Here is a 27,080-nt window from a genome sequence, read left to right on the forward strand (position 1 = left end):
GCCTGACATGGGGCTTGATCCCAGGAACCTGGGATCACGCCCTGAGCTGAAGGCAGACACTTAACGATTGAGCCACCCAGGTGCCCCTCAATAAAATTGTTTTAAATTAAAGTTTATAAAGTGCTTTAAAATAGTTGAGTGGATTAAGAGCAATTCAGTTACGCATGTAACTATTTGTCCACATTGAAAAAATACGCAGTGAGATTATATAGCAAAAAGAATTGAAAACGCGTCGGTGAAATCTTGAGGAAATGTGATACAGGTAGACCTCACTGTATGCAATATATTTGCATATTTCCTTTTTGGGGGGCAGATTGAATCATTTAAAATGACGTAGAGAGTTCTTTCTGTAAAAAGGAGTGTTTGGAATGTTTCTTCTTTCATACTTGGTAGCAGGGAGGCGAAAATTATTAGGGTTTTGTCTAAAGGGCTCAGAGTTTAACTTGAAGAGGTTCCCATGGGACAATAAATATAACAGTAAAGACAACAATTGCAATTGATTGAAACTCACCAAATGTGTTTAAACTCACACATTCATAATGACACTTAAAAACAAATTTAGAGGATGATAGGAACCAGTTCATTATTTTACAAATGGATAAATAAAGCATTTAACTTGCCTTTCCTATATGAACTATACCACTAGGTAAACAAATAGTTAATGAGGGAAAACATCTTTTTATAAAGATATTCCAGCTAACAAATGAAATGAAATGATAAATTAAAACGTGGCCGTTTTGTGATTCTACCAGTGAACTAACTGATCTAGACCTTGAACGTCAACAACAGCAGCGTTGTGAAAAGGGACACAGCCAGAAATTAACGTGCTTCCTGATCAAGGGACTTACCATCACCTGTAGGATGGAACCCAAAGTCTCACCAAGCCTCTGGATCCAGCTGCCGTTTTGCAGGAACACAGAGGAAAGAGGAACAAATTGAACTGCATCACGCGCATGCAGTCAGCAAAATCCAGATTGTGGAAGCTCTGTAGGTCAGATGGCCCCAGTTCATCAATAGATAAATTACAAGGAAAAGAAAGGGAGTGGAGAGGGGAACGCATAGACTAAAAGAGGACTTAAAAGATACATATTTTTTTAAATGGACAAGACTGTATTGTAGTACCTGGGGATATGTTGGTGATAAAAGCATAAGGAAACATAAGGATTTACTAGGAAAGTTGGGATAGTGGTTACTTGTGAGGGAAAAAGAAGGGGTGACTGGGATGGGACAAATGGAAGGTTTTTCAGGGTGACTGGCAAACATTCTATTTCTTGATCCTGGCTGATGATTGCAAAGGTGGTTGCCTTTCATTAAGCTATATATTTGTTTAATGTCGTTTTCTAGATCTGTTTTATTTTTGCCTTTTTTACTGTTTTTTAAGAAAGTGATGGTTTTAAAATGGGAGTTCACGCCCTGTGGTATCTGTTTTGGAGCTTAGATTTTTGTAACTTTTAAAGTGAAAACTTTTTGATTTATTGGTGGCATTATGTTAGTGATGTTTTTAAAAGAGATAACAGTTTTTCGGGCACCTGGATGGCTGAATTGGTTTAGCTCTGACTTTTGGTTTCAGCTTGGGTTGTGATCTTGGGGTCGTGGGATCAAGCCCGGCATCAGGCACTGGGTGTGGAGGCTGCTTAAGATTCTCTCTCTCCCTCTCCCTCCGCCCCTCCTCCCCCCACCCCGCTGCTAGCAGTCTCTCTCTCTCTCTCTCTCTCTCTCTTTCTCAAAGAAATAATAAAATAAAAAGTAAAATAAAAGAGATAAGTTTTTCACCTTTACTGTTTTAAATAAAATGCGAGTACGTGGGTATTTGGTGTATTAGGAGCTTCTCCACATCAGACTTTGCAAAACTAGTTTTATGCAAAGGAAATGTACTGAAATATACCAGAATCATATCCTCTCAAGTGTTGAGTCTAGTCCATTAGAAAACTGCATTCCTGTAAATTGTGTTTCCACTCTTAAACCTAGAGAAGCATAATTGAGGAGTTGTATGTTAACAGAGTGGTGATAAAACAGTGCATTCAGACAAAGAATGGCCGTGAGGATAGGGGTGAATGGGAGAGAAAATACAATAAAGAGAGGCCACAGCAGCATTGGAACTTCTCATGTTTTTTGTCTGTCTGTCTGTCTGTCTCTCCCCTCTTATCCTCTCCCTTCCTTCTTCCCTCCCTTTTCTTTTTATGAGGGAAAACACCACTGTAACTTCCTTCCTCCCAGAATGCTGGGCATTCAGAGTTCTGATATTTGGGGCAAATTTTTAGGCACCAGAAACCATGCTTACAGAAGAGAAAAGGTGTTAAATGTTAGACTTTAAGAAAGGGAAAGAAAAGGGCTAGAATGTCTTAAAATATGCTGAAACGAAGTTTTACTGATTATTTATTGCAAAAAACAGGCTTCCCTTCCTCTTAAGAAGATGATGGTCCTCTGTTCATAGATTAGAAGTCCTGCCCTGTGGTTTGCTCAGTGTTGGAGCTTTTCCCCATGAACTTAAGGAAGTTAATGAGATTTTTTTCCTACCAAAGCAGAAGATATGTCTGAGGACTCTGACAGCCTTCTACTCCTGCAGATTTTCGAGTTGCATCCAGTTAAAAACTTGGAGACCATAATGAATGTTGTTAGAAAATAAAATGAATGACATCTGTGAATTTGTTTTAAATGTTTATTTTACCAAATAATTTAGATAAATCTTTCCTGAGGAGGAAGCGAAATCATCAGGTTTCATTAATAATCTGGAGCTTTTCAGAGGATTACTTTGAAATACCTCCCTGCCAACTTTTCATAAATTAAGCATAAACTTTCTTTGACCTTATCACACATAATTAAATAGCTGTTGAAGGGTTAAAACCAACTAAAGAGCGATTCTGTATCTCCATCCCCATTCTCCTGCAAAATTATACAGGAAGTTCCTTCTGGTTCTCAAGCAGGGTAATTACAAGAGACAGTTACATAATTTACAGTCAATCTGCTCGTCCATAATCACACACTTCCACCTAGTTGTATATACCCCCATGAGTATCTGCCTTGTACTTTGATTTGTAAATGATGATTGCAGGGTGATTGATTGCTTGCAATGTAGCATATTGAATTGATTCTTAAAAATGAACTTGAGCTGTTAACATGTCTGTTTGAGTTCCTGTTATTTATGTAGTTTGTGGTTCTTGCGTTCAGCAGTTGCATAGTAGTTAAGAAATTAAACTCCCAGAGCTTTTTTCCTTATTAAATTTAGAAAATGGAGTGTCTGTGCACACCCTAACTAGAAAAGTGCCTGAAACATAGGATGCACTCAACTGCTGAACACAGGACTAAACCATTTCAGTCCTTGGAAAGATGAATGGAGATTCTTTGATTAACAGTGACCCTGCAGTAAAAGGCTCATGGGGATAATATTGTGGCCAAAGCGGTGCTGATACTAATATGTTGTTACTGAAGGCTCACTAAGCGCTGCTGGCATTAGGGAGGCAGTGTAAACAGTGCACTTCGAGAAAGGTGTCACCTACTAACTGAGGGGGCTAGTAACTGGCATCTTTTAATAAATGCTGCCAGTGATGATATTTCATACATTTTTGTTTTCCCAACAGCTAGCATCTAACTCTAGCTACTTTGGACTTGAAGATTCCTGTAGGATTAAGGGCTAGATACCTACATGACACCAATCTGCTGGCAAAGCAGCCAGACACTGAGGGAACACTTCATCCCAACCCAGCCTGCGTGTCTGTCAGAACGGGCTCGTCAGTAACCCAGTGGGGACACCACCATTTATCGCCAGAGGCTTTTTACTTCAACTCCTGTTGGAAAACGTATGGGAAATAAATAAAAAATAAGTGAAAAGAGAAGTTTTCGAGTTCTGCAGAACAGTAGGATAGGACTGTTCGTCTAAATGACCTGAAGACAACTAAAGATAGTTTCTCTACCTTACGCTTTCACCATTAATTGATCAGTCAGATTGGGCGGTGGTCTGGGCTTTGATTTTTGAATGTTATCCCCAAAAACTGACAGATTCCCTTTGAAATGTAATTGGAAGACAAAACTTTTAGATTTGTATTCCCCACTTTTTCCTTTCTTCAGTCTTGCTGTAGCTTTGTGTTTGCTGAGTGAAAGCTTATCACTCAGAATTAGAATTACATTTCTTTGTTCTGTTTTAGAAAATTATAGCTGGTACACACACACAGAATTTGGGGTGGGTTGTGGGAGAGCCAGTGAAAGAGAGAATTGCTCTTCTATCCATTCTGACTCCCAGAGCTTGGTTCTGAAATCAGTGGCAGTGCCCACGCTGCCACAGGTTTGATTGTAATGTTCTGACAACTGGAGAGTGGTCTTACAGGTGAGGCATTAAAAGTACATGCAGTTCTTTGCTTGAAGCAGGTGCTTTATTTGAAGTGCATATGTGTTTAATGCAATGCTTAAAATCTTACAGCTTCTCAGTGGTGAATTCTTGTTACCCAGGTTTTGTTACTTAGGTGTGAAAATTTTATCCAGGTTTTAACTTGGGAGAATTAAATTTGTTTCTGAAATAGTTTTGCAGATTGAATTGCCGATCTGTACTTTTTGCCTATTTATAAGAGGAAGTAATTTTAAAATGCCAAATTACTCCATCTTAAAAATGAATTGTGTTTGTAAATCTGTTTTTCTCAAAACTTGCCAGAATTTAAAAGTGACTTGAACTGTGGAAAATCAAAAAAAGGTCAAAGAGGGAAGACATTATTTTGACATGTCTTTCTAATTTCTGTCACTTGAAGGGCCATGATCCTAGTGCTTTATCATTACCTAACCAGAGGTGCCTCTGGGTGATGGATCCAAGCTTCAAGTTAGATTTGTACTAAGCAGTGGGCTTCATGAAGAATGCGGTTACTTCCCAGTTATATTTAAGGAAAGATATTTTTGAAAATCCTTTCCCAAATGATTTAGTTTGGGAATAGGTGATATTGACAGATCTCTTGCTCCACGACCGTTTTAACCTTTATCAGAGGTGCCTCATTTTCATAACAAAGAAATTGAGAGGCTGAATCTTATTTCATATACGATCATCTTCTTAGAAAGAAAAATTACGTTCTTCTTATACACCAGACCAGAACTTCGCTGGTGTGGTGACATGCCAAACAAATATTCCTCAGCTAAATGTCTAAAGAAAGAAAACTCCTGTGAAGTCTGTCACAGATCTTTCTTTACCAAGTGACCATCTCCTCCCTTTAGCTTCAACTCTTAGATGCCTCCATTTTCCCCAAGGTTCCCCTTCTCCTTAGCTCCCTCATCAGGCACCAGTGCTACCACCACAGCCCTTTGGGGTAGCAGTAGTTGGGGAGTGGGACTGGTGTTTCACCCCTGTTTAACATTCTGGCCATGGGATAGTCCTCAAGACCCTTCGCTTAATATAACCCATAATACATCTATGACCAGTTTGGCCCGAGATAAGCATGAGTTGAGATTGGGTAGGGTACAGCTGTAGTTTTTAAAAGCCCCTAAGTGATTCTAATGTACAGCCAGGGTCGAGAAGCATTGGGCTAGACGAGAGGGTAAAGAAAGAACTAGAGACATTCTCAGTGAATTAGATTATCAGTTATAAAAATACCATTGACTTGTTTTTGGCCTATGACTATCTCACAGAGGTCTGTCTCTGGCCCTGGTCATCCCCAGCTCAGAAGCTTGTTCACAGGTGCTCGCGCTCCTCAACACAAGGGTACCGCAGAGGGAGGGGCATCCCCTTCCCTGCCGCCTGCTGCCCTATTTGTGAGTTCATATAATAGGTGAGTTCATGTATTTCCTGGGTGACTGACACACAGAATGTGACCACCTCCTTCACGCCCAGTCATGGAATCGTGGAACTCTTCTGGTAAGTTCCAGCATGGTCTGTAGGTTCTTACACAAACAGCAGCAGGGAAGTCATGCCCCTACCATACCCTCTTCCACTGGGCGGAGGGGGGCGGGAGGAGTTGAAGGAGCATCATTCCTCTCCCGCGTGGACCTACCTGATCAGGAAGGAAGCGGGTGCCGCATGCAGTAAGAAACTCCAGTGTTCCAGTGTTACCTCCATATAATTGAGCCAGAGCTCAGCGTCCTGAGCAGTGTGCTGGGGAGCTTGTGAGAAGGGAGATCTTAAGAGGGGGCTTAGATAGAGACAGTCTGGTATGTGACCCAGAGCAGCCAGCCTGCCTTCCCCCAAAGACCCACTGTCTCCTTTCTCTGGGTTTCACTGGCTCTGACCATTTTCCCAGGGACAAACTTGGGTCTTCTAGAACATTTGGGTCTTTGTTTCATCTGTCCTGGGACTGTCTCTGGCTTCTTCTGATGCCCTCAAGCAATCATTGTTATTGTGGTTTGCAGGCCTTGGTGTTTTCTGAGGATAGTCCTTGAAGTTAAGGACTTAAGCGCCAAAGGGAATTTGGGGAGCACAGAACTGTGCTTGCTGTGAACTGCAGTCGCCAGTTTCTTAAGATCATTCCTGAGGCAGAATATGTTGTGTGTTTTTTTCATGGCTGCTTTCTTTAATTAAATTTATATTTGGGTGGTTAGCTGGGGGGTAGGGGGAGGAGAACTTTTGTCTGAGGCATTGGAGTAAATGGAATGATTTTCAGGTGCCTAAGGCAAAAGTAGGAAAAGAGAGGTAGCTCTTCTCAATCTGATTCTATAGAGCAGTCTGTCTTCTTCCTTCTCTTCACATTTTCTTCCACATTTTCTGTCTTCCTCCTACATTAAGTGTATCTAGCCACCCACATGATCCCCTTGAGATTCCATTCATTCAGTATGTTGAATAATGATACTAGCTAACGCGTAGCATTTCGGTAACATGCCAGGCATGGTTCTGCATGCCTTGTATTTATTCATTTAATTCTTATGACATCCCTAAGAGATAGGTATGATTATTCTCCAAATTTTATGGATGAGAGGGACTTGAAGCACAGAGAGGTTAAATAACTTGCCCAGCCAAGGTCACATAGTTGATTCATAGTGGACCCTGGATTCCATTCCAGGCAGTCTCATTCTAGCACCTTTGCTCTTAAGCAACCTGTAGTCCCTCTTATGACCTGTCATACTGTATTTAATAAGTGCCATATTGTTTTAAAATACCTATGGCCTTGTTGTCCAACTTTTTAAAATTCTTGTCATTTTTTATATAATGCAGATGGTCTCTAAAGTATGATCCAGGGGATCCCTAAGGGCCTTTTAGGGGGTCCACAAGGCCATAACTATTTTCAAAGTACTACTAAGATGCTGCTTGTCCTTTTCACTCTGACAAGTGTACATTGGAGTTGTCAAGTAATTTCATGACCTGTGATATCATAGCAGATTGAATACCAAAGCAGATATGAGAATCTAGCTTTTCTCTCAAGCCAAACATTGAAGAGATTTGCAAAAATGTAAAATAGTGCCTCTTCTCAATTTTTTTTTTTTTGGTATTTAGGAAAATACAATTTTTCCATTAAAAAATGTTAACACATAATGGGTTTATCGGTTCTTAATAAATATTTGTCAAATTTTTCTGTTAAGTTAGTAGGTATAGCTCTTACAAACAGAAGCTCTTAAATAATTTTCTAAATGTAAAGAGGTCTCAAGACCAAAAAACTTGAAAACCAGATTGAGTATATACCCTTACAATTCAAATGTGGCCCATAACATAGGAACTTATTAGAAATGCAGAATCTCAGGCCCCACCCCTGACCTGCCAATTCAGAGCCCCTTTGTAACAAGAGGTGATTGCACAGTGAAGGTTGAGAAGCACAGACATAAAATTTATGGACAAAGCCACTCAGCAAATCAGTGACCTCTTGCTAAATTTCTGTCTGGTGGGGCTTTGGAGATTCCTGTCCCCAGTTCTCTACCACCGAGTTGCTGGGTGAGGTCTCTTCACCCATCAAGATTCTTCAGCCCCTACCTAGTGGCTTTCCTCCTGCAAAAGGTGGTTTTCACACCCTCGTCAAAACCAGCAGCTCCGTAGCAGAGTTTATAGCAGCGGTCCTCAGATTTGTGTGCATCGGAATCACCAGGCAGGCTTGTTAAAGCAGAAGTGCTGGGTCCTGCCCCCAGTGTTTCTGGTTCGGAGGCCTGAGAATTTGCAGTTCTCATAAGTTACCAGGTGGTGCTGATATTGCCAGTCTGGGAGACCAGTCTTTGAAAACCACTGGTCCATAGGAAGTAGAGCAAGTCTGTAGAAAAGTCAAGCAATATTTATTCGAGCCCATAGAGTTATGGGAATGATATCACATTCACCTTTTCAAAACCAATCTCTTAAATTATAAAATAATCCAAAAATTCGAAATTTCCATTTTTGCTAGGGATGCATCTACATCTTTTAATAAATGGAAAGTAGTAAGAAATCTGGCAGGTCATGGGTCATTTGGAACACTCCGGTTCTCTGAAAACAGTAGGAAGACTAAGGTTCAGCTTCCTTCCTAATTGCAAAATCACCACAAGATTTCAGCAAGGAGACATAAATAGCCTGTCAGGTTCATTTATCACTATTTAAACTGATAACACGCCATTCATCCACTTGGTCACCCCAGAGCTGCTTAACCCCAGAAACCAGTAACAGATGAGCACAGACCAGTGAATTTCAGTCCCTAGTCACGAGATACATGGTTAGAGCCATCGAATTTTCCCTGCTCAAGAGCTGCCATAAATCTCTGGCCTGCTGTCAGTTCCCAGGCTTGCAAACCCAGTTGCTGTCTAGTGATATGAAACTTCTAGCAAGGTTTGCTAAGCTAAACAGGTGTCTGATGAAAGGTGTGTAATCCTTTAAGATTATCTTCCCCTAAAAGCAGCTAGTAACCCCAGACTCACATAATCCAGACAGATGGGAATTGGGAGTAGCTTGACAAAGTTCACACTTTGAATTTGAGAAAGTTCGTATGGTTTGGTTCCAGATGGCAGAAGATGAAGGTGTGCAGAAGGAGGGGTGGCTGCCTTTGTGGGGGGAAATCCTTATCCATGAATATTATTCCACTTCTGGTCCAGTTTACAATTTTGAAATATTACTAGTTTAAAAGGAAGGAATGTTTCATATTAAACAAGGGTTAACCTTGCAGCTAATATGCTGGGAGCTCAATTAATTTGGGAATTTAGGTCTGTAAAAACAAATCTTGACCTTGTCTAGATAGTTCCCTCTTTATCCTAATAGATCTGTCTACACAAAGGCAACTTTCTACCATCTTTTTTTTTTTTTTCCCTCTCCCTAGAAGAGAGTTAACCATTTCAAACACAGGGGATCAGGGCTAGTTAACATGAGAGTTGATTCTCTTACTACAAGTAGGTCAGCCTTAACGGAATTTGGGTCCCAGGCAGTCAGTACAGCTTAGAAATGCTACTTTTTGTAAATATCACATTGTTCTTACCTTTCCACTTAAGCAAACAGTTTGGTAATCTTTTGAATTAAGTGTGTGGTTCATACACTGAAAGTTAGACTCATCTTCTTTTGAATAAGCTGTTCCAGTAAAGCAAAAGAGAAAGCCGGCTTTCAGTCATATCGAGATAGTTGATGCGGGTGAGGGGCTTACGGGCCAATTTCCAATTACAAGTCTCCTGATCACAGAGTAAGTGCTGTTCACCAGCACCTCTGGCTCACAGACCTTTTAAAGGGAATAATTTCACCAGCAATTAATTATACTGCAGCTACTGGGATTTGTCCTCCAAACACCACTTTGTTTTTAGCCTGAACAGCCAGGTTCCCTCAGGGGATAGTTCAGGTTTTCTGATTGAAAGTGTCCTCAGTTAAGGAAAGGTGTTCGAGCACCATGGGAATCTATTCACCAGGGGTGTATTGTACTTGTTTCAGATCTTCAGGATAATACACCGGCTTCCAAGATAAGTGCTTTTTATTTCCCTGCATCTTAGATCAATTATTTGGAATCTTTTTGGTAAGTTAAATGTAAGAGCTGTAACATTAAGCCACCACATTGCTATAATTACTCAATAACCTAAATGTTCTTACCAAAAATTATTCTGTCAATTGGCTATGTAGTAATTATAATTTGAGGAGCCTAGAAAAGGAGAATGAAACAAAAGTAGCCAAGAAATTCATTATTTAAATCATTCCATGTTACAGAGGTCAGAGTAGGGGCGCCTTGGTAGCTCAGTCGGTAAAGCATCCAACTCTTGGTTTCGGCTCAGGTCATGATCTTGAGGTTGGGGGATCGAGCCCCATGTTGGGCTCTGTGCTCAGGGCAGAGCCTGCTTCAGATTCTTTCTCCCTGTCCCTCTCATTCACACTCTCTCTCTCTCAAATAGTAAATAAAATCTTTAAAAAAAGAAAACAGGTCAGATAGTGAAGTGCTACCAGCTATGGCTTTTTCGAGAGAATGTGCCTCCTGCAGGTGAAGTTCTGTATCAACCTGGTCACCAGTGGAATAGAGTAGACATGACAGCTTTTTCTTCTAAGCTATACATTTTAACATATTACAAGTGATTTCACTTAAGTAGTAAGGAATCAAAAATTTACCTTTGGTCGTTTTGATTGTGAAATGGATGCCATTTAATTTAAAAATTTCTCCTTCAGGAAGAGACTGGACTTACTGGCTTTCAGCTTAAGTGCAAGTTCGTTCCGTTGGGATAAGCTCTTGGAGGGCCTCATGAATCAGGGAAGGAAAAACTAGCTTCAGGCAATGCAGGGACACCTTTAGACAGTGGCACCGTGTGTCCTGGAATGTTGGTGCACAGCATCCCTGAAAACCTGCTTGATGTGTTCTGGTTGGAGTTCTGGTTGGCAGTTTTTTCTCCCCAGCACCCAGGAGACTATCCTTTGCTGGCGGATGTTGGTAGCCTTCCTGCTCTGTAGTCTTTGCTGGTGCAGTGTGGGGTGCTTGCTGTGAAAATCCAGTGGGCTCAGCGGGCTCAGAGTACACACGCTCAGTGGGGCTTATTGCCCTGCTGCTGCCTCCCCAGCCCACCTCGGGCCCCAGGACTCTCCTGTGGCAGTGGCAGTCACAGAGTGCACACTGTGTCCGAGGGAGTGTCCCAGGACACCCTCACTTACCATGGTGGGAATCACAGGTGCTGAGTTTCAGTTCATGCCTAAACGCTCTCCGCAGACCCCAGGTTGCCTGAGAGTTGCAGTGGCCTGACCAGTTCAGGCTAAGGCCCTGATAGAGGTGTGTTTGTACTGCCCCAGGGTGTGAAAACAAGAACAGCTGTGTAAAATATGTTTTGGGGGTATTCTGGTTGAGCCCGCGGTAGGGATTAAGGGAAGAGAAGACAGAACAAAGAAATCATGTGCTTCCTGGCTAAGGTTGCTCATAGGAGCGGAGAACAGAAGGTAGGAAGGGCATCTACTGCCTTCTGACTACAGTTGTACAGAAATCTTGCTGCTGGGCTGTGAGAGTGGGGCTTTCTGTCCCTGTGTATGGGGTTCAGATAAGAACCTGTGAGGGACTAGGGAATTTCACAGTCATTGCAGGGGACTTTTAATTGTGGGAGCTCATGGTCCCCAGGGGATAGTTGCATAGCCTGGATACTCTGGTCCTCTCCCCCCAGCACAGAGGGGACAGAGCTGGGTCCTCCAGCCAACTGAGTAAATTTCTCAGCATGTGCCAAGCACTTAGGAGGCAGGTGACGGATGTGCCAATTATCTGTGTCGTCGTGAGGCCTGGGCACTGTTTGTACTTGAGTGACAGAGAGCTCTTCTCCAAACTGACAGGGCGTGATCTGGGCGAGATTGAGCACCGTGGTCATTACTGTTAGCATTCCTGACACTGCTCTTGAAAGCCTCTGTATGCAGCTGAATGACATGTCGACATTGGTTTGACTGCAAAATTTTGTGGTGCTTGTTTGCATTCGATCAAATACGTTACACTTAAACATGAATTAAAGAGACAAATAAGTCAGAAGACTTCAGGAAAGCCTAAAGTTAAATATATGCTTATTCTTTATAATGACATTCAGATTAAAACCATCAAAATGCAAAATGCTGTGGTTACACCCCTCTAGGGTCAGGTTGGATTTCTTGTTCTCTATTTCTGCATTATCTACAGTGATTTTGAGAGGCAGGAAAATGCATCAGAGGCATGATTTCTCCTTCTAAGAAAAAAATGGAAAATTGAGAAAATTCTTGAGAATGCAGCCATTTTGGAAATGTAGATAAAGAAGAAAAGTGCTGAAGATTTGGGTGGTGTACAGAGCAGCATGATTTTGTAATTGCTGCCACCTACTGTATGTGGGTGATGTTTGTTTAAATTTAGGAAGTTCATGAAGGTGAGGCTATTGAAATCGAGAATTAGAGCAAGGTAGCCATCATTAGTTTATAGCATTTCTTCTCTGCTCCATAAGTGGCTCTTAATTACCAAGACCGCCGCCAGCTTTCATTCATTACCTTCAAGTGGATTTAAAGTTTTAAATCATTTTAAAGTCCCTTTGCCAAGGAACCTTCACCGTATAATGCTATAGATGCACGTTCAAAGCTTACCATGCTCAGGGATTTTCTGAAAATACATGAAACTGTTTTAAGGAAGTTGTTTTGTTTTAATTTGTAGAGGCAGTTTTCTGGGTTTGGATTATAAATTAATTTACATGAAAGAGGTGAAAATAGAGCTAGTGGAGCTGATGTGAGTTGCAGCAGTTGACTTAAAAGACATTCTTTTATTAGTCCTCAAACAAAGCTTCAGATCAGCCGACTAGTTAAATGTAACAAGCAATATAGAATCTGAGTCAACAGAGACCCTTCTCTTTTATTAAGACCCAGCTGTCAAAGGGTCATTAGGTCCTTCCTGTGGAAAACAACTTGCCCATTAATGTTTGGGGTGGTCCCTCGACAGGATTTCTGAGTAAGTGCCTGACATTTCATTTTTTGAAAGTAGATTAATCTAAAGCTGGTGGGAAACTTGGATGTTGAAATTTATCAGAAGTAACGTCCCTCAGCCTTAGCCTTGTTAAATATGCCATGACATGTGTTTGGAATGCTGCCGCTAGGTATGTGAATTGACTTGGAGTGCTACTATCAAAGGTACAAAAGCGTAAACTTCATGGAGATCAAATCACTATAACTGGGAAGAGACCACATACATAAAGTCTGATGTGCTGTTTTTACCGTATTGCTACTTAACGTTATTTCTGAGTGGCCCCTGTTCCAACGTCTAAAAACACCACAGTGAGGTCGACTTTGGCTTTTTCTGCCCTAGGCTATTTGCTTTCTAGAAGAGAAGGTCAAGCAGGGTCTCCTGAAAAGCCACTCTCTGATCTGGGCCGTCTCTCCTACCTGGCCTACTGGAAGAGCGTCATCTTAGAATATCTCTACCACCACCAGGAGAGGCACATCAGCATCAAGGCCATCAGCAGAGCTACAGGCATGTGCCCACATGACATCGCCACCACTCTGCAGCACCTCCATATGATTGACAAAAGGGATGGCCGGTGAGTACCAATGCTGGGGCATCGTTGGCTGCCTCTCCAGCATCTCACACCAGGAGGGGTCCCTGGCGTTAGGGGAATATATTCCAGTTTAAGATAGGAGGTTGATAAAAAGGTATTATCAGAACCTTTCCTCTAAATAGAAAACAGGAAATGATACTTTTTTGCTGGTCAGATTTCAGTTCGCTATACTTTTTCATTGATGAGCTTCCTCATCAGTCACACCCCGGGAAATAGCGCTAGCATTTGTCAACGTGTGAAGGTGAAATGGAATTTCAGCTTTTGATTGTGCTTTGTTCTGCCTCATCACATTACAGATTTGTCATCATTAGAAGGGAAAAATTGATATTGGGCCACATGGAAAAGCTGAAAACCTGTTCCCGGACCAATGAACTTGATCCAGAAAGTCTAAGGTGGACCCCAATTTTAATTTCTAATGCTGCAGTTTCTGAAGAAGAGCGGGAAGCTGAGAAAGAGGTAATGATTGGCTTCATCTGCCTAAGTCGTGTGACTTCAGTGTCACAGCATTCTTAAGCTAAGAAAGTCATTACTGTCGTTGTCAAAGGCTTGGTTATGTAGAGAGAGCTTGTGAAATGATATGGCACTAATTTATCCTAACTGAGGTTGCATGGTAAAACATGATAATTTTATTGAATTGAGTATGAAAAATGAAACATTTATCATTGATCACAAAGCAGCATTTTTCACTACTGACAGCATGTAATCAGATCACATTTGGTGCTGAGCTCCAAGGCTGCAATGTCAATCGATTCTTTGTGTTTATGAACTTGCTTAAAGTGCTCCATGCCAGTGAGCATGTAATGTAGTGATAAAGGACTCAAATCAATTCGCTGCATCATTAATACTGCTAAATATCCCATGAAACCCAATCTTCTTTGATTTGTTATCCTAACTGATGCAAAAGAGTCCTGAGATGATGCAGCTGGAATGTTGCTTGCCTGGCTGACTGTCCTGATCAGAAACGACTTAAGACATCCTCTGCCTTTGATCCTTAGAGGCTCTGGCTTAACTGCCCTTTCACTGGCCCACCGTTTTTACCCTACCCCACTTTAGGCTGAGCGGCTAATGGAACAAGCTAGCTGCTGGGAAAAGGAGGAGCAAGAAATCCTGTCCTCTAGAGTGAACAGTAGGCAATCACCTGCAAAAGTACAATCGAAAAATAAATATTTGCATTCCCCGGAGAGCCGGCCAGTGGCCGGGGAGCGAGGGCAGCTGATGGAGCTGTCTAAAGATAGCAGTGAAGAAGAGGAGGAGGAGGAAGAGGAGGAGGAAGAGGAGGAGGAGGAGGAAGAGGAAGAGGAGGAGGAAGAGGAGGAAGAAGAAAATATTCAGAGTTCTCCTCCAAGATTGACTAAACCACAATCAGTTGCCATAAAGAGAAAGGTATGTGTCTGTTTAGATTTGCAGTCTGAATCCGTTTCAATCAAATCTTGTCATTGCAAACAGTCTATTAGTATTTGTTTCACTCTCTGTTCTTTAGATGTAGTTTATTTGTATTCAGTCCTGCTGATCATATATCATCATCATTTCTCTTAGTCGTGATTGTGTTTACTTTGTGAGGTTTGTTAGTGCAGGGACAGGCAGGCTTCCTCGCCTAGTAGTTACTGCCACCTGCTGGCGTGTGGGACTAGAGTAAGTCAGGCTATGGGAGCAGAAAAGGGTCCTGGAGAGCACTTAAAGCCACCCTTCAGTGCATTTGGATGAAAATACCAAGGCCTAAGGAGGCCAGGAGACTTGTCCAAGGTCACACAACTCCTTAGAGATGGAGCCAGAACAAGATGAGGACCCCGATTTCAAGCCCAGCGCCCCTGGTAACTGTGTCTGTTTCTTGTTCTTGGCACAGAATTGTTAGAAGGTATTTCAGGCTGTCCATGTTGATGCTGATACTTCGCTTTTGTGGCCAAGTCACATTGCTGAAATTTCTCAGAGCTGGGTGGTCTCTCTAGATATACCTTGTGCAGAAAGTAAAAAATTGATTTTTGTCCTTAGGTAATTGTTCAACCCAGATCTGATATCTTTGTCTTCAGTATCTGTGACATAGTGAGGGACCAGCTGTTGTTAGTCTAGCCAAGACCTCTAGGTTGAGGCTCTGCCCCAAGGTTGTCCGGTGGACCGCCTGTCAAAGAACCTGCTGTTCTAATCCCCAGCTTGGTCGTCTGTTAGTGGGAGGGCAGCTGTGGCAAGGGGGTAGAAAAGAGCCCCCCATAAAGCACAAACCTTCAGGTTTGTGAGTGATTGCTTAGAAGGAAAATGTGTTCAGTTATTATGTATATACTACAAAAGAAATTTGTTTTAAAAACATCAAAACCAGAATTATCCAAGGCATGATATGGATTCCCATCATATAAATGGATTCAATCAGGAGAAAACCAGTTCTTTATATCGGCTGTACTCACGTTTGAGTAAATTCTAGTGGGTTAAGGAGGGCAGGCCAACTGGGGCTGTTAATAACCATAAATGTTAAATTATAGAATATGGTCATCAGGTTTATAGGTGAATGTTCAGAGAGTTAATGTGAGCCAACAATAATTCTTGGATACAGTTTGTTTAGAGTTTGAGTTTTAACCAAGCATATTGAACCTTCTTTGCAATGTATTTTAAATAAGTTTTCAGGCCCTTTATTGACAGATTGCATTTTAGCAGCAAAAGTGTTACTCCTGTATTTTAATTTTTCTTCATTAAATACTTTTTTGCTTGGGCAGAAGTATTTTATAGTTGCTATTATGGAGAGTCCTCTGTGCCAGCCTGTGGTGCAATTGGGGGGGGAAAAGTTTCCTGTCTTACATAAATAAGACAGATTTCACATGTCTTTCCATTCTTTAGATGCCTTCTATAATAAGATATTTTATAGAATTACCAGTTGCTGACATCCATGCAGTCATCAGTACATGACTGTCTTAATATTTTAGGCAGTAGAATAATCCTTTCTTCTAGCACCCTGTCCTCATCCCCTTTTCATCGTTCTGAAGTCCTGTGAAATGGGGAACAAGTAGGTTAATCTTTACAGCGCTTTGCGTATACAGGCGGTCCGTGAAGTTATCAAGTATTAAATGAGTGACCCAGTGGCTAGTCAATTATTGCAACATTTACGGAAACGTGTGTCAGTGATGACTGAATAGCGATGATATACAGGATATTGAAGTCTGCAAGTACCACTGGAAGATGTATGCTAGAAAAGCAAACCTTAGCTTTTAAAATCTACAGTTAAGCTGAGGCAGTGTTCCCTCTCAAAGCATCTTCTTGAGTAAACAGCTGTTTTATTTGGAAAACACTTGCCTATGTAGTTAGAGCCCGAGAGGGATGTTAAACATCAGATGGAAGGTTAAGTACAAAGTCATTCCAGAAGTCTCTACGTGTAAGATTATCAGACAGGCCCTTGGTACATGTTTGCTGCCTATCGACTCAACCATTTAATTTCTCATGAGCTCTTATGTGTTATGTTTGGAATTAAATTCAGAGGCCTTTTGTGCTAAAGAAGAAAAGGGGTCGTAAACGCAGGAGGATCAACAGCAGCGTAACAACTGAGACCATTTCTGAGACGACAGAAGTCCTGAACGAGCCCTTTGACAACTCAGATGAAGAGAGGCCAATGCCGCACCTGGAGCCTACCTGTGAGATTGAAGTGGAGGAAGACGGCAGGAAGCCAGTCCTGAGAACAGCGTTCCAGCATCAGCCTGGGAAGAAAAGACAAACAGAGGAAGACGAAGAAAAAGACAATCATTGTTTTAAGAATGCTGACCCTTGTAGAAGTAAGTGGAGGGATTATACAAATCTCATCCTTGTGCATGTCTCGTATATGACCGCCCAAAGGCAGCTCTGAGGTTGTGTCGGCCCACCAGGAATCAGTGCTCATCTGTCCTCTCTCATTCATAAAAGGTTCTATCCCTTCTTCCTGGAATTGGATTTTATTTTAAACAACTTCTAAGGCCAGAACATTCTTCTAGGTGGGTTCATCTTACTTTCCACAAATTGGCTTGTCCTCAAAAACTCTGACGTCTCTCAATAAGAAACACACTGCATTTCCTTGATTCTCATAGGTACTTTTTTTCACATCTAGTATTTCCAGAATCAGGGTTTATATTCCTGTCAATGTGAGCATCGAACGCAGTAGTTTCTTTCTTCCTGAAAAATAAATTTAGTAAATGGATGGTGCAGCTTGTAATTAGTGGTGTCTTAGGATACATTATTACCAAGAATCATTTAAACTCACCCACAGAATCAGTAGTAGCTTTGATAATATAGGATAATGTGGAAATCAGGAAATTGTCCTTCCTTTTAAATTACTATTTTACAATTTGCTGTTGGCAGGGACACCCCACCCCATTTTCTTAAAAAAAAAAAAAAAAAAATACCAGCACCAATAAATTGTCTTTGATGCTGTGTTTAAAAGCAGCCATTCCTTGCCTTTTGGCTTGGATTCTTGAGTTCCCAGCTGAATCATAAGATCTGCGGACAGTCTCTCTGCTCTGCAGCTGAAATGACTCGATTTAAGAACTTAATCTAGTATCTCTACTGATCTAGAAACAGGCCATCTCATTTCCCTGGGAATTGCTAGTGTCTCTTGCTTTTTGAGAAGCCACAGTCTGGGGCACCTGGCTCAGTGGGTGGAGCACGAGACTCTTGATCTCATGGTTGTGACTTTGAGTCCCATGTTTGGTATAGAGATTACTTAAAAAAATAAAATCTTAGAAAAGAAAAGCCATAATTTTAAGGGCATGAGCAAGCATCTTCCTGATTTTCATAATTAGCTGGAATACTATTCCAGCTAATAGTATTCCTTCCTGATTTTCCTAATTAGCTGGAATACTAATTAGCTGGAATACATGTGACTTTGAGTCCCATGTTTGGTATAGAGATTACTTAAAAAAATAAAATCTTAGAAAAGAAAAGCCATAATTTTAAGGGCATGAGCAAGCATCTTCCTGATTTTCATAATTAGCTGGAATACTATTCCAGCTAATAGTATTCCTTCCTGATTTTCCTAATTAGCTGGAATACTAATTAGCTGGAATACATGTGACTTTGAGTCCCATGTTTGGTATAGAGATTACTTAAAAAAATAAAATCTTAGAAAAGAAAAGCCATAATTTTAAGGGCATGAGCAAGCATCTTCCTGATTTTCATAATTAGCTGGAATACTATTCCAGCTAATAGTATTCCTTCCTGATTTTCCTAATTAGCTGGAATACTAATTAGCTGGAATACATGTGACTTTGAGTCCCATGTTTGGTATAGAGATTACTTAAAAAAATAAAATCTTAGAAAAGAAAAGCCATAATTTTAAGGGCATGAGCAAGCATCTTCCTGATTTTCATAATTAGCTGGAATACTATTCCAGCTAATAGTATTCCTTCCTGACTTTGATAATTAGCTGGAATACTATTGCTGTATATAGTCATTTGCTGAGAGAATGACATCTTACCCTGGGTATAAAGAATCCAGGCCTTGTTCTTTAGTTTCTCTTTTCTTTCTTTTTTCTTCTTCTTCTTCTTCTTCTTTTTTTTTTTTTTTTAAGATTTATTTATTTATTTGAGGGGTGAAGAGGGACAGGGGCAGAGGGAAGCGAATCTTTCAAGCAGATTCCCCGCTAGCCCCACGAGGGACTCTGTCTCACTACCTGAGCCAAACCGAGTCAGGCTCCCGACTGCCTGAGCCACCCCGGCGCCCCTGTTCTTTAGGCTCTTCAAACAAACAGCAACAACAAACTGCAGTAAGATACCATTTTTTGTTTGTGGACATTGAGCCCTATTTCTGCTTCTTCTCAGGAGCCTGTAAAGGAATCATCACTACCTTTATTCTCCACTCTGGGCCATTTGCCTTTAAAATTCTAAGTGGCCATATTAAACTGATTCCTTTCAGGATCTCCTTAATTACCAGAAAACTCATCTTCTGATTTAGAGAGGTGTTCCTACAAAAGCTGGTAGGTCCAGTAGCATGTGGAATATGGGCACATTGGCATGGCTATTAACCTGCCCGTGTGACTAGAAATAAAACCATTTGGACACCTTGGAGTGACTGTTAATTGGGTATTGTACTTTGTACTTCTGAAGGAATCAGTCTGCCTCACTTACCTGTTCTTTTCAGCTAGCCAATTTGAATGTAATACTTGCAGGTAAGTTTATGTGTAATCCTTTTGTTACATAAATGAACTAAGAGTTTACCCTGCTGTGTACTGATTGGATTAGAAATCATTCCATTCTGGCAAAAAGGATCTCAGTTCCACATTGAATGTGAGATCTTATGTCTGTTTTCCAAAGTAGTGTTTGTAATAAGGCTATTTTTCTTTGTAAAGCTTTTCCTTTACGTAGACCCTTCCAGGAGATCAGTGTGAACTTTAACTTTCTTTCTAAAGATCTCATGAAGACTTAGGTGTTTTATATTTGTATTTATTCGTATATTTATTTGTTTGCTTGCTTATATTTAGATAAATATATTTACAAATCTCTTTATAATCATATGTGCAGAAAGCTACAGTAAAAATACAATTAGCCAAGTCAAAATGGACATGACAATTATGGTTTATTTCTTATTTACTGTAGCGTTCAAACCTTACACTCGAGCAGCAAGTTGATCCTAAATACAATGTGGACAGAATTAGCAATCGAAAGAATACCCGTAGTTTAAATATTCAGTCATTTCATGGTAAATACATTAGAGTTTGTGTTGTGCAAAAAATGCTGACCCTTTAGTAGGTTACAGATGTGTTTGATCGGGCTACTTAGGTATCTCTTCATTGTTTCAGAGGTGCACAGCTTATTTTTATGCCAGAGAGAACATTCAGATCAAAGTAAATAATGTCACCTGAGATCATTTAAATCCAGTAAATGTCCACAAACAGAAGTTCACTTTCTCAGGATAGGTACGTGAGTTAGGCTTCTGTTCATTTCTCCAGGACAGTGGTGCTTTCGAGATGAGCTAGCATTAACTCCTTTTCCCCTGTAGGTTCTAATTCGTACGTATTCAAATTGATTTTTTACATTGTGGGATTCTGGGCTTCTACGTCAGAGAACGAACGTCTTGTTAAACTCAAAGCAGTTTATTATAGCTGTCTGCATCCACGTGCTTTCTATAAAAAGCACAACTTTCTGTTGGGGGAGAAGGGAGGGACTATGTGAGATACATATTATTGTCCCAGACATAGGTGATTTGCTTGGTTTATGGCACAGTGTGATTCTGTATTAGTTTTGATTGTCTTTATCATCAACTCTTGCATACTAAGTAATTTAGAAGAATGAATTCAAGTTGTTCAAGGTGATACTTTCTAAGACTTTTGTTTTTCTTCCTCCTGTTTCTGTCTCCTCGCTAAGACAATATGGATGACGATACAGATAACTTGAAAGACAGCAGTAGAGACAATCCCGAACCTCTAAAGTGCAAACAAGTGTGGCCAAAAGGAACAAAACGTGGTCTATCTAAGTGGAGGCCGAACAAAGAGAGGAAGACCGGATTTAAACTGAACTTGTACACCCCGCCAGAAACACCCATGGAACCTGATGACCAGATAACAGTAGAAGAACAGAAGGAGACTCCGGAAGACAAATCCAGCCCCACTCCCACCAGGATTGAGGAGGAGGTCAAGGAAACCGTGGAGCCCCTGCTGCCTCGGGACGAAAACAGAAGGGACGAAACATGTGCACCTGTAAGTCCAAATAAATCACCGGGTGAAAAACCAGAAGATGATCTCATCAAACCTGAGGAAGAGGAGGAAGACGATGAAGAGGAGGAGGAGGAAGAGGAGGAGGAGGAGGAGGAAGAAGAAAATGTAGAAAAAGAGCCAGGTGGTGCTAAAAGTCAGGAGAAAGAGGACCCAGAAGTCTGCATGGACAAAGAAGAGCCTGTTCCCTTGGATGAGCATGAGGAGGAGGAGGAAGAGGAGGAAGAGCCATCTCACAACGAGGGCCATGACGCGGATGATGAGGATGACAGTCACATGGAGTGTACAGAAGCAGAGAAGGAGGAACGCCCGAGAGAAGTCTTCAAAGAAGTACTAGAAAACCAGGAGGCTTTTTTAGACCTCAGCGTCCAGCCTAGTCATTCGAACTCAGAGGTCTTAATGGACTGTGGCGTTGACCTTGCCGCTGCTTGTAGCAGTGAACCTAAGGAGCTCGCTGGAGACACCGAAGCTGCACCTGAGTCTGATGAGGAGTCCCCGGAAGAACAGGCACAGAAGCAGGACCAAAAGAGCAGCGAAGAAGTGGACGCCGGGTTCAAAGAGAGAAATACCGCAACCCTGGAAATTGACTCCGAGACCGTTCAGGCAGTTCAGTCCTTAACCCAGGAGAACAGTGAACAGGACGACGCTTTCCAGGATTGCGCCGAGACTCAAGAGGCTTGTAGAAGCCTACAGAACTACACCCATGCAGACCAAAGTCCACAGATCGCCGCCACTCTGGACGATTGCCAGCAGTCAGACCACAGTAGCCCCGTTTCATCTGTCCCTTCCCATCCTGGCCAGTCAGTACGTTCTGTCAACAGCCCAAGCGTCCCTGCCCTGGAAAACAGCTATGCCCAAATCAGCCCAGATCAAAGTGCCATCTCAGTGCCATCTTTGCAGAACATGGAGACCAGTCCAATGATGGATGTCCCGTCAGTGTCAGACCACTCACAGCAAGTCGTGGACAGCGGATTTAGTGACCTGGGCAGTATTGAGAGCACAACCGAGAACTACGAAAACCCGAGTAGCTATGATTCTACTATGGGTGGCAGCATTTGTGGAAACGGCTCCTCGCAGAACAGCTGCTCCTATAGCAACCTCACCTCCAGCAATCTGACGCAGAGCAGCTGTGCTGTCACCCAGCAGATGTCCAACATGAGTGGGAGCTGCAGCATGCTGCAGCAGACCAGCATCAGCTCCCCCCCGACCTGCGGTGTCAAGTCTCCTCAAGGCTGTGTGGTGGAGAGGCCCCCGAGCAGCAGCCAGCAGCTGGCTCAGTGCAGCATGGCTGCCAACTTCACCCCGCCCATGCAGCTGGCTGAGATCCCTGAGACTGGCAACGCCAACCTTGGCTTATACGAGCGAATGGGTCAGAGTGATTTTGGGGCTGGGCATTACCCACAGCCGTCAGCCACCTTCAGCCTTGCCAAACTACAGCAGTTAACTAATACACTTATTGATCATTCATTGCCTTACAGCCATTCCGCTGCTGTAACTTCCTATGCAAACAGTGCCTCTTTGTCCACACCATTAAGTAACACAGGGCTTGTTCAGCTTTCTCAGTCTCCGCACTCCGTCCCCGGGGGACCCCAAGCACAAGCTACCATGACCCCGCCCCCCAACCTGACTCCTCCTCCAATGAACCTGCCACCGCCTCTTTTGCAACGGAACATGGCTGCATCAAATATTGGCATCTCCCACAGCCAAAGACTGCAAACCCAGATCGCCAGCAAGGGCCACGTCTCCATGAGAACCAAATCGGCGTCTCTGTCACCAGCCGCTGCCACCCATCAGTCGCAGATCTACGGGCGCTCCCAGACTGTAGCCATGCAGGGTCCCGCGCGGACTTTAACGATGCAGAGAGGCATGAACATGAGTGTGAACCTGATGCCAGCCCCAGCCTACAACGTCAACTCTGTGAACATGAACATGAATACTCTGAACGCCATGAATGGGTACAGCATGTCCCAGCCGATGATGAACAGTGGCTACCACAGCAATCACGGCTACATGAATCAAACACCCCAGTACCCTATGCAGATGCAGATGGGCATGATGGGAACGCAGCCATATGCCCAGCAGCCAATGCAGACCCCGCCCCACGGTAACATGATGTACACGGCCCCCGGGCATCACGGCTACATGAACACGGGCATGTCCAAACAGTCTCTCAATGGGTCCTACATGAGAAGGTAGGCGGCAGGGGCAGTGACGGGATCCCCCGGGCATCACTATTGGGTTGAATCTGCACAAATACCTTCGAAGAGTACGATTTCAAAACCAGCAATTGGTGTGAATGCAAAAACATTTGTTGGCACCATTTATTTAAAAAAAAAAAAAAAAAAAGCTGTATGCAGCAGAAAGCCTTATACAAGTTGTTTTTCTTTTATTCCTTTTTCTTTTTTGGTATCTTTGTTTCTGTTACTTTTATATGAAATTCTCTGCAAAGGAAGGCCTCTCTGGACTACAGTTTGAAGGCAGCCACTTGTTGTGCCTGCTTCCATTAAAAGATGTGGATATCAAAAGCCCCGCCCCACCAAATTATCTGTTTTAATACTAAACCGAGAACTTTTTTTTTTCTTCCCTGTCCACTCCATGTAAATGCCTTTAGCATTTCAGTTATTGTATATTTTGTTTAAGGTGACACTTCAGCATGCCGCTAATGTCTTTGTTAGTGACAGTGCATTTTGTAGTACTGTACAAGTGTTGTGCTAACAGTAAGCCATTTCTTAAGTTTTTTGCCTTGATTAGGGTGCCCTAATTTGAGGGTTTAAAAAAAAAACTATATTTTTGTTAATTATAAAACTGTAAAGAGCTATAAAAGCTATTCCCATTTGGTTAGTCAAAAGGGTTTTATTGCTAAATGTTTGGTGTAAAGTTGAGACCCTTTTCCATTTTGGTGACAGATTTCTTTGGGGAAAAAAGGCAGCTTTCTGTTTTATAAATGCAGACTTCTGTTTATTGAATGAAGCATATCTCAGTGTTTATCTGTCAGGTTTTGAAACATTTCATATATGTCCAAATACTTGGCAGGATTTAAAAAAAAATAGTGAATTTGGTGTAAAGTTGCTATTTTATGGAAATGCCTCTAACTTTACATTTTCATTCCATCTGTAGATTTTTCTATCTTTATAAAATATTGGAGTTATTTTTTAAGGAAAAATAGAGAAGTAGCTTGTGAATAGCTCAAACTAAGCTTACAAACCGCATGTAAAAAAGCAAAAAAGTTATTTGTGTCTGTTTATATTGCTTCCTTTTTTGTAGCCTTTGTACCTGTACAGGGTGACTGTAAGGGCCAAGCAGGAGAGGCGTAATCCTTGTATAAGATAGGAGCCAGCGACACTCTTGTATTTATCTGTTCTCTTTTTAGTCAGTCACTTCAAAAAAAAGAAAAAACAAACAAACAAAAAAAAAAGCTGTACATTTTAACATAAAATAAATTATGATGAGCCATTTTTAGCCTCTTGTGTCCTGTCATATTATGATTGATAGAGAATGACCAGTTGAACTGTATCATGTGTCACATCTCAGAACACATACACATTTTGGGAAAATAAATTATTTAGTGTAAATTGGAGTTATGAGATTTTCTGATTTGTTTTGACTTTGGGGGAGGGGGTTGGCAATAAATAAGAGTAATATCTAATAAAACCATCACATATACCAAATACCTATTTAATAAATTAATTTATAATGGATTTTAATGCTTTTCATGAAAGTTTATTTTATGCTGGTGCATACCTTCTGTATGCCAATCATTGTCTTTAAAATAAAGTGAATTTGTTTTTTTCTTTTTGACTTTGATCTTCATTTGCAAAGGGATCCTGCACAAATAGCCATTTGCCTCATTGGTACAGTCTGTATAAACACCCCTCAGGGCCTCAGCACAGTGGTAGCAAACTTCATTTTTATAAAAGTTAATACCCAAAAGCACCCAATTTGGGACTGCATATTTGAAAAATCATTTTCTCAAAAAAAGTGTGAAAGTTTTGTTCTGTTGTGAATGAGTGATTGGATGTTTTCTTAAGTTTAGACCCCCCCAAAAAAGTCATTGTTCACAAACGTTATGGCATTCAGAGAAAGTTCTGTCTGACTCTTCAAATATTTTATTGTTCAAGCTACAAGCTTAGAAATAAATGCTTGACTTGGCACCCATGTGAAAACGGGCCACTAAGCTCTCAACATGTCTAAATGTGGGTGCTTACAACTCTCCCGCCACTTCTTGTAGACCTCTTTGAGGGAAAGCGTTGCTTCTCCACTAGTGGTTCAACACAAAAAATCAACTGTTTCATAGATCATAGACACAACCTCAAGCCGACTCAGAATAAAATGGAGAAGGCAGGCTAGTGCGTACAGCCCAGGGTCACAGGCCCCTGCAGAGGGAGGATGCCCGCTGGGTTTTTTTGCCCTGTGCTCTCACCCTTCCTTTGTTTCTGTCACAGTTACAAAGCCTTCTGGGTTTAGTGGCAAGACCTTGTCTTTTGGTCTTTCCCTTCTACAGATGCAGTCGGTGGGGGGGATACCTGCAGTGGCTGAGGGAGCACTTCCAAGACGCTTCTGCAAGGGCTGTTGTCACAAAGGGAAGGAAACTTTGGGTGCTATTCTGGTCTGAGAGGAGAGTAATCCACCTCCAGAGTGGGAGGTGATGGTGTGCTGCTTGTTCAAATCCACCACAGCCTCGGTTGGGATGCAGTCTCGAATCTGAGCCACCCAGTGGGTGTGTCTGCCAGGCAAGAGGCTGCCTTGAGCCCAGGAGCTGGGGTGGGGGGCCTGCTAACAAGCTGATCTGGAAGCTTCCACTGGCCCCCTCTTGAAACCTTCACCTACGTAGTCTCTTCTCTTGAGGTTCTTTGGGGACTGAGATTCCCCTGTGTTTCCCTTTCGCAGTGGCTTGCTAATCACACCCTATGGTTTGTGTGAAACTGGGGTTCCGTCACCCCCCACACCCTGCCTGCCTCACAGTCCTCCAGGGAGCTCGTGGGGAAGTTGTGGTCACTGCCCCAGACCTAGATCCCAGTACTGGGGACCCTGTGTCACAGGCTCCCAAGCAACTGCAGCATAGCCAGGTAGAGGCCCAATCTCCAACATTCATGGGCAGGAGAGAAAGCTTTGGGGAGGAGAGGAACTGCGGGTCAGAGTGGCCTCAGAACACCCTGCATGCTCCTCCCCACTTACCCACTCTCACTGGAGAAAGCAGTTCAGACCTAAATGTGATGCCAAGGATCCTGGAAAACAGGAACTTGGATTTGTCAGGAGTGACATGGAGTCACCATTAGGTTGAGATGCGTTAACAAGCCACGTTTTTAAGACCAGGAATGTGTTCTTTCATTTACCTTGTAAGAGTCTAGTGGCCATCAGCTGTCGGGCCGTTAACTTTTGAATAGCTCAAGCGGTTCCTTCCCAGGTGTGAAAGCGTTGGCCTTCCTCACCGACGTTCTGTTTTAGAAATAATGACTCAGGGGCGCCTGGGTGGCTCAGTCGTTAAGCGTCTGCCTTCGGCTCAGGGCGTGATCCCGGCATTATGGGATCGAGCCCCACATCAGGCTCCTCTGCTATGAGCCTGCTTTCTCTCCCACTCCCCCTGCTTGTGTTCCCTCTCTCGCTGGCTGTCTCTATCTCTGTCGAATAAATAAATAAAATCTTTTAAAAAAAAATAATGACTCAATATTGTTGCCACGCTTTCACAGCTTCCACGTGATCCACACGCCCAGCCTGAGGTGGGGCAGTTGTCTCCGCTGTGTAGGTGAGGAGATGGGGCTCCCAGGAGCCAATTCGATTGGCCAAACTCCCTCAGCTAAACTTTGTGAGCTGAAACAAACCCAGTTCTCCAAATGGCAGCTCTTCCTACAACACCTGACTTTGTGAAAATGCCATAGTCGTCTCTCTGATTCAAAGGCTTAGCCAACAAATCCATGATGCTATAGGAACTGGTAAGTGCCATACGAATATAGTTTACCTGGTTGTTAAAAGCAAGCGTTGTCTCCAGCGGTCTACAGTCAAAACTCAGAGTACCAGTACTGTTATATTCTGAAACAGTACCTTCCATTTTTTTGTGCCCAAGTGCCCATAATTCCACACT

General features: G+C 42.2%; 1 protein-coding gene across 10 annotated transcripts in view; it reads left to right on the forward strand.

Moving 5' to 3' along the window:
• Window positions 1-24,573, forward strand: part of KAT6B (lysine acetyltransferase 6B) — a 179,504-nt gene extending 154,931 nt beyond the window's left edge. For 8 of the 10 annotated variants that reach the window (XM_034662713.1, XM_034662715.1, XM_034662711.1 and 5 more), the window contains 5 exons: window positions 13,098-13,329; window positions 13,644-13,803; window positions 14,401-14,730; window positions 16,805-17,096; window positions 20,655-24,573. In XM_034662713.1, the coding sequence (XP_034518604.1) occupies window positions 13,098-13,329; window positions 13,644-13,803; window positions 14,401-14,730; window positions 16,805-17,096; window positions 20,655-23,197 (3,557 nt within the window). In that variant the 3' untranslated portion in view covers window positions 23,198-24,573. The remainder of the gene's footprint in view (window positions 1-13,097; window positions 13,330-13,643; window positions 13,804-14,400; window positions 14,731-16,804; window positions 17,097-20,654) is intronic. The other 2 variants (XM_034662714.1, XM_034662712.1) reach the window with 2 other exon arrangements.
• Window positions 24,574-27,080: the final 2,507 nt, after the last annotated feature.

Source organism: Ailuropoda melanoleuca, chromosome 6 (genome assembly GCF_002007445.2).
Source record: "Ailuropoda melanoleuca isolate Jingjing chromosome 6, ASM200744v2, whole genome shotgun sequence".
In the NCBI taxonomy this organism is placed as follows: Eukaryota; Metazoa; Chordata; class Mammalia; order Carnivora; family Ursidae; genus Ailuropoda; species Ailuropoda melanoleuca.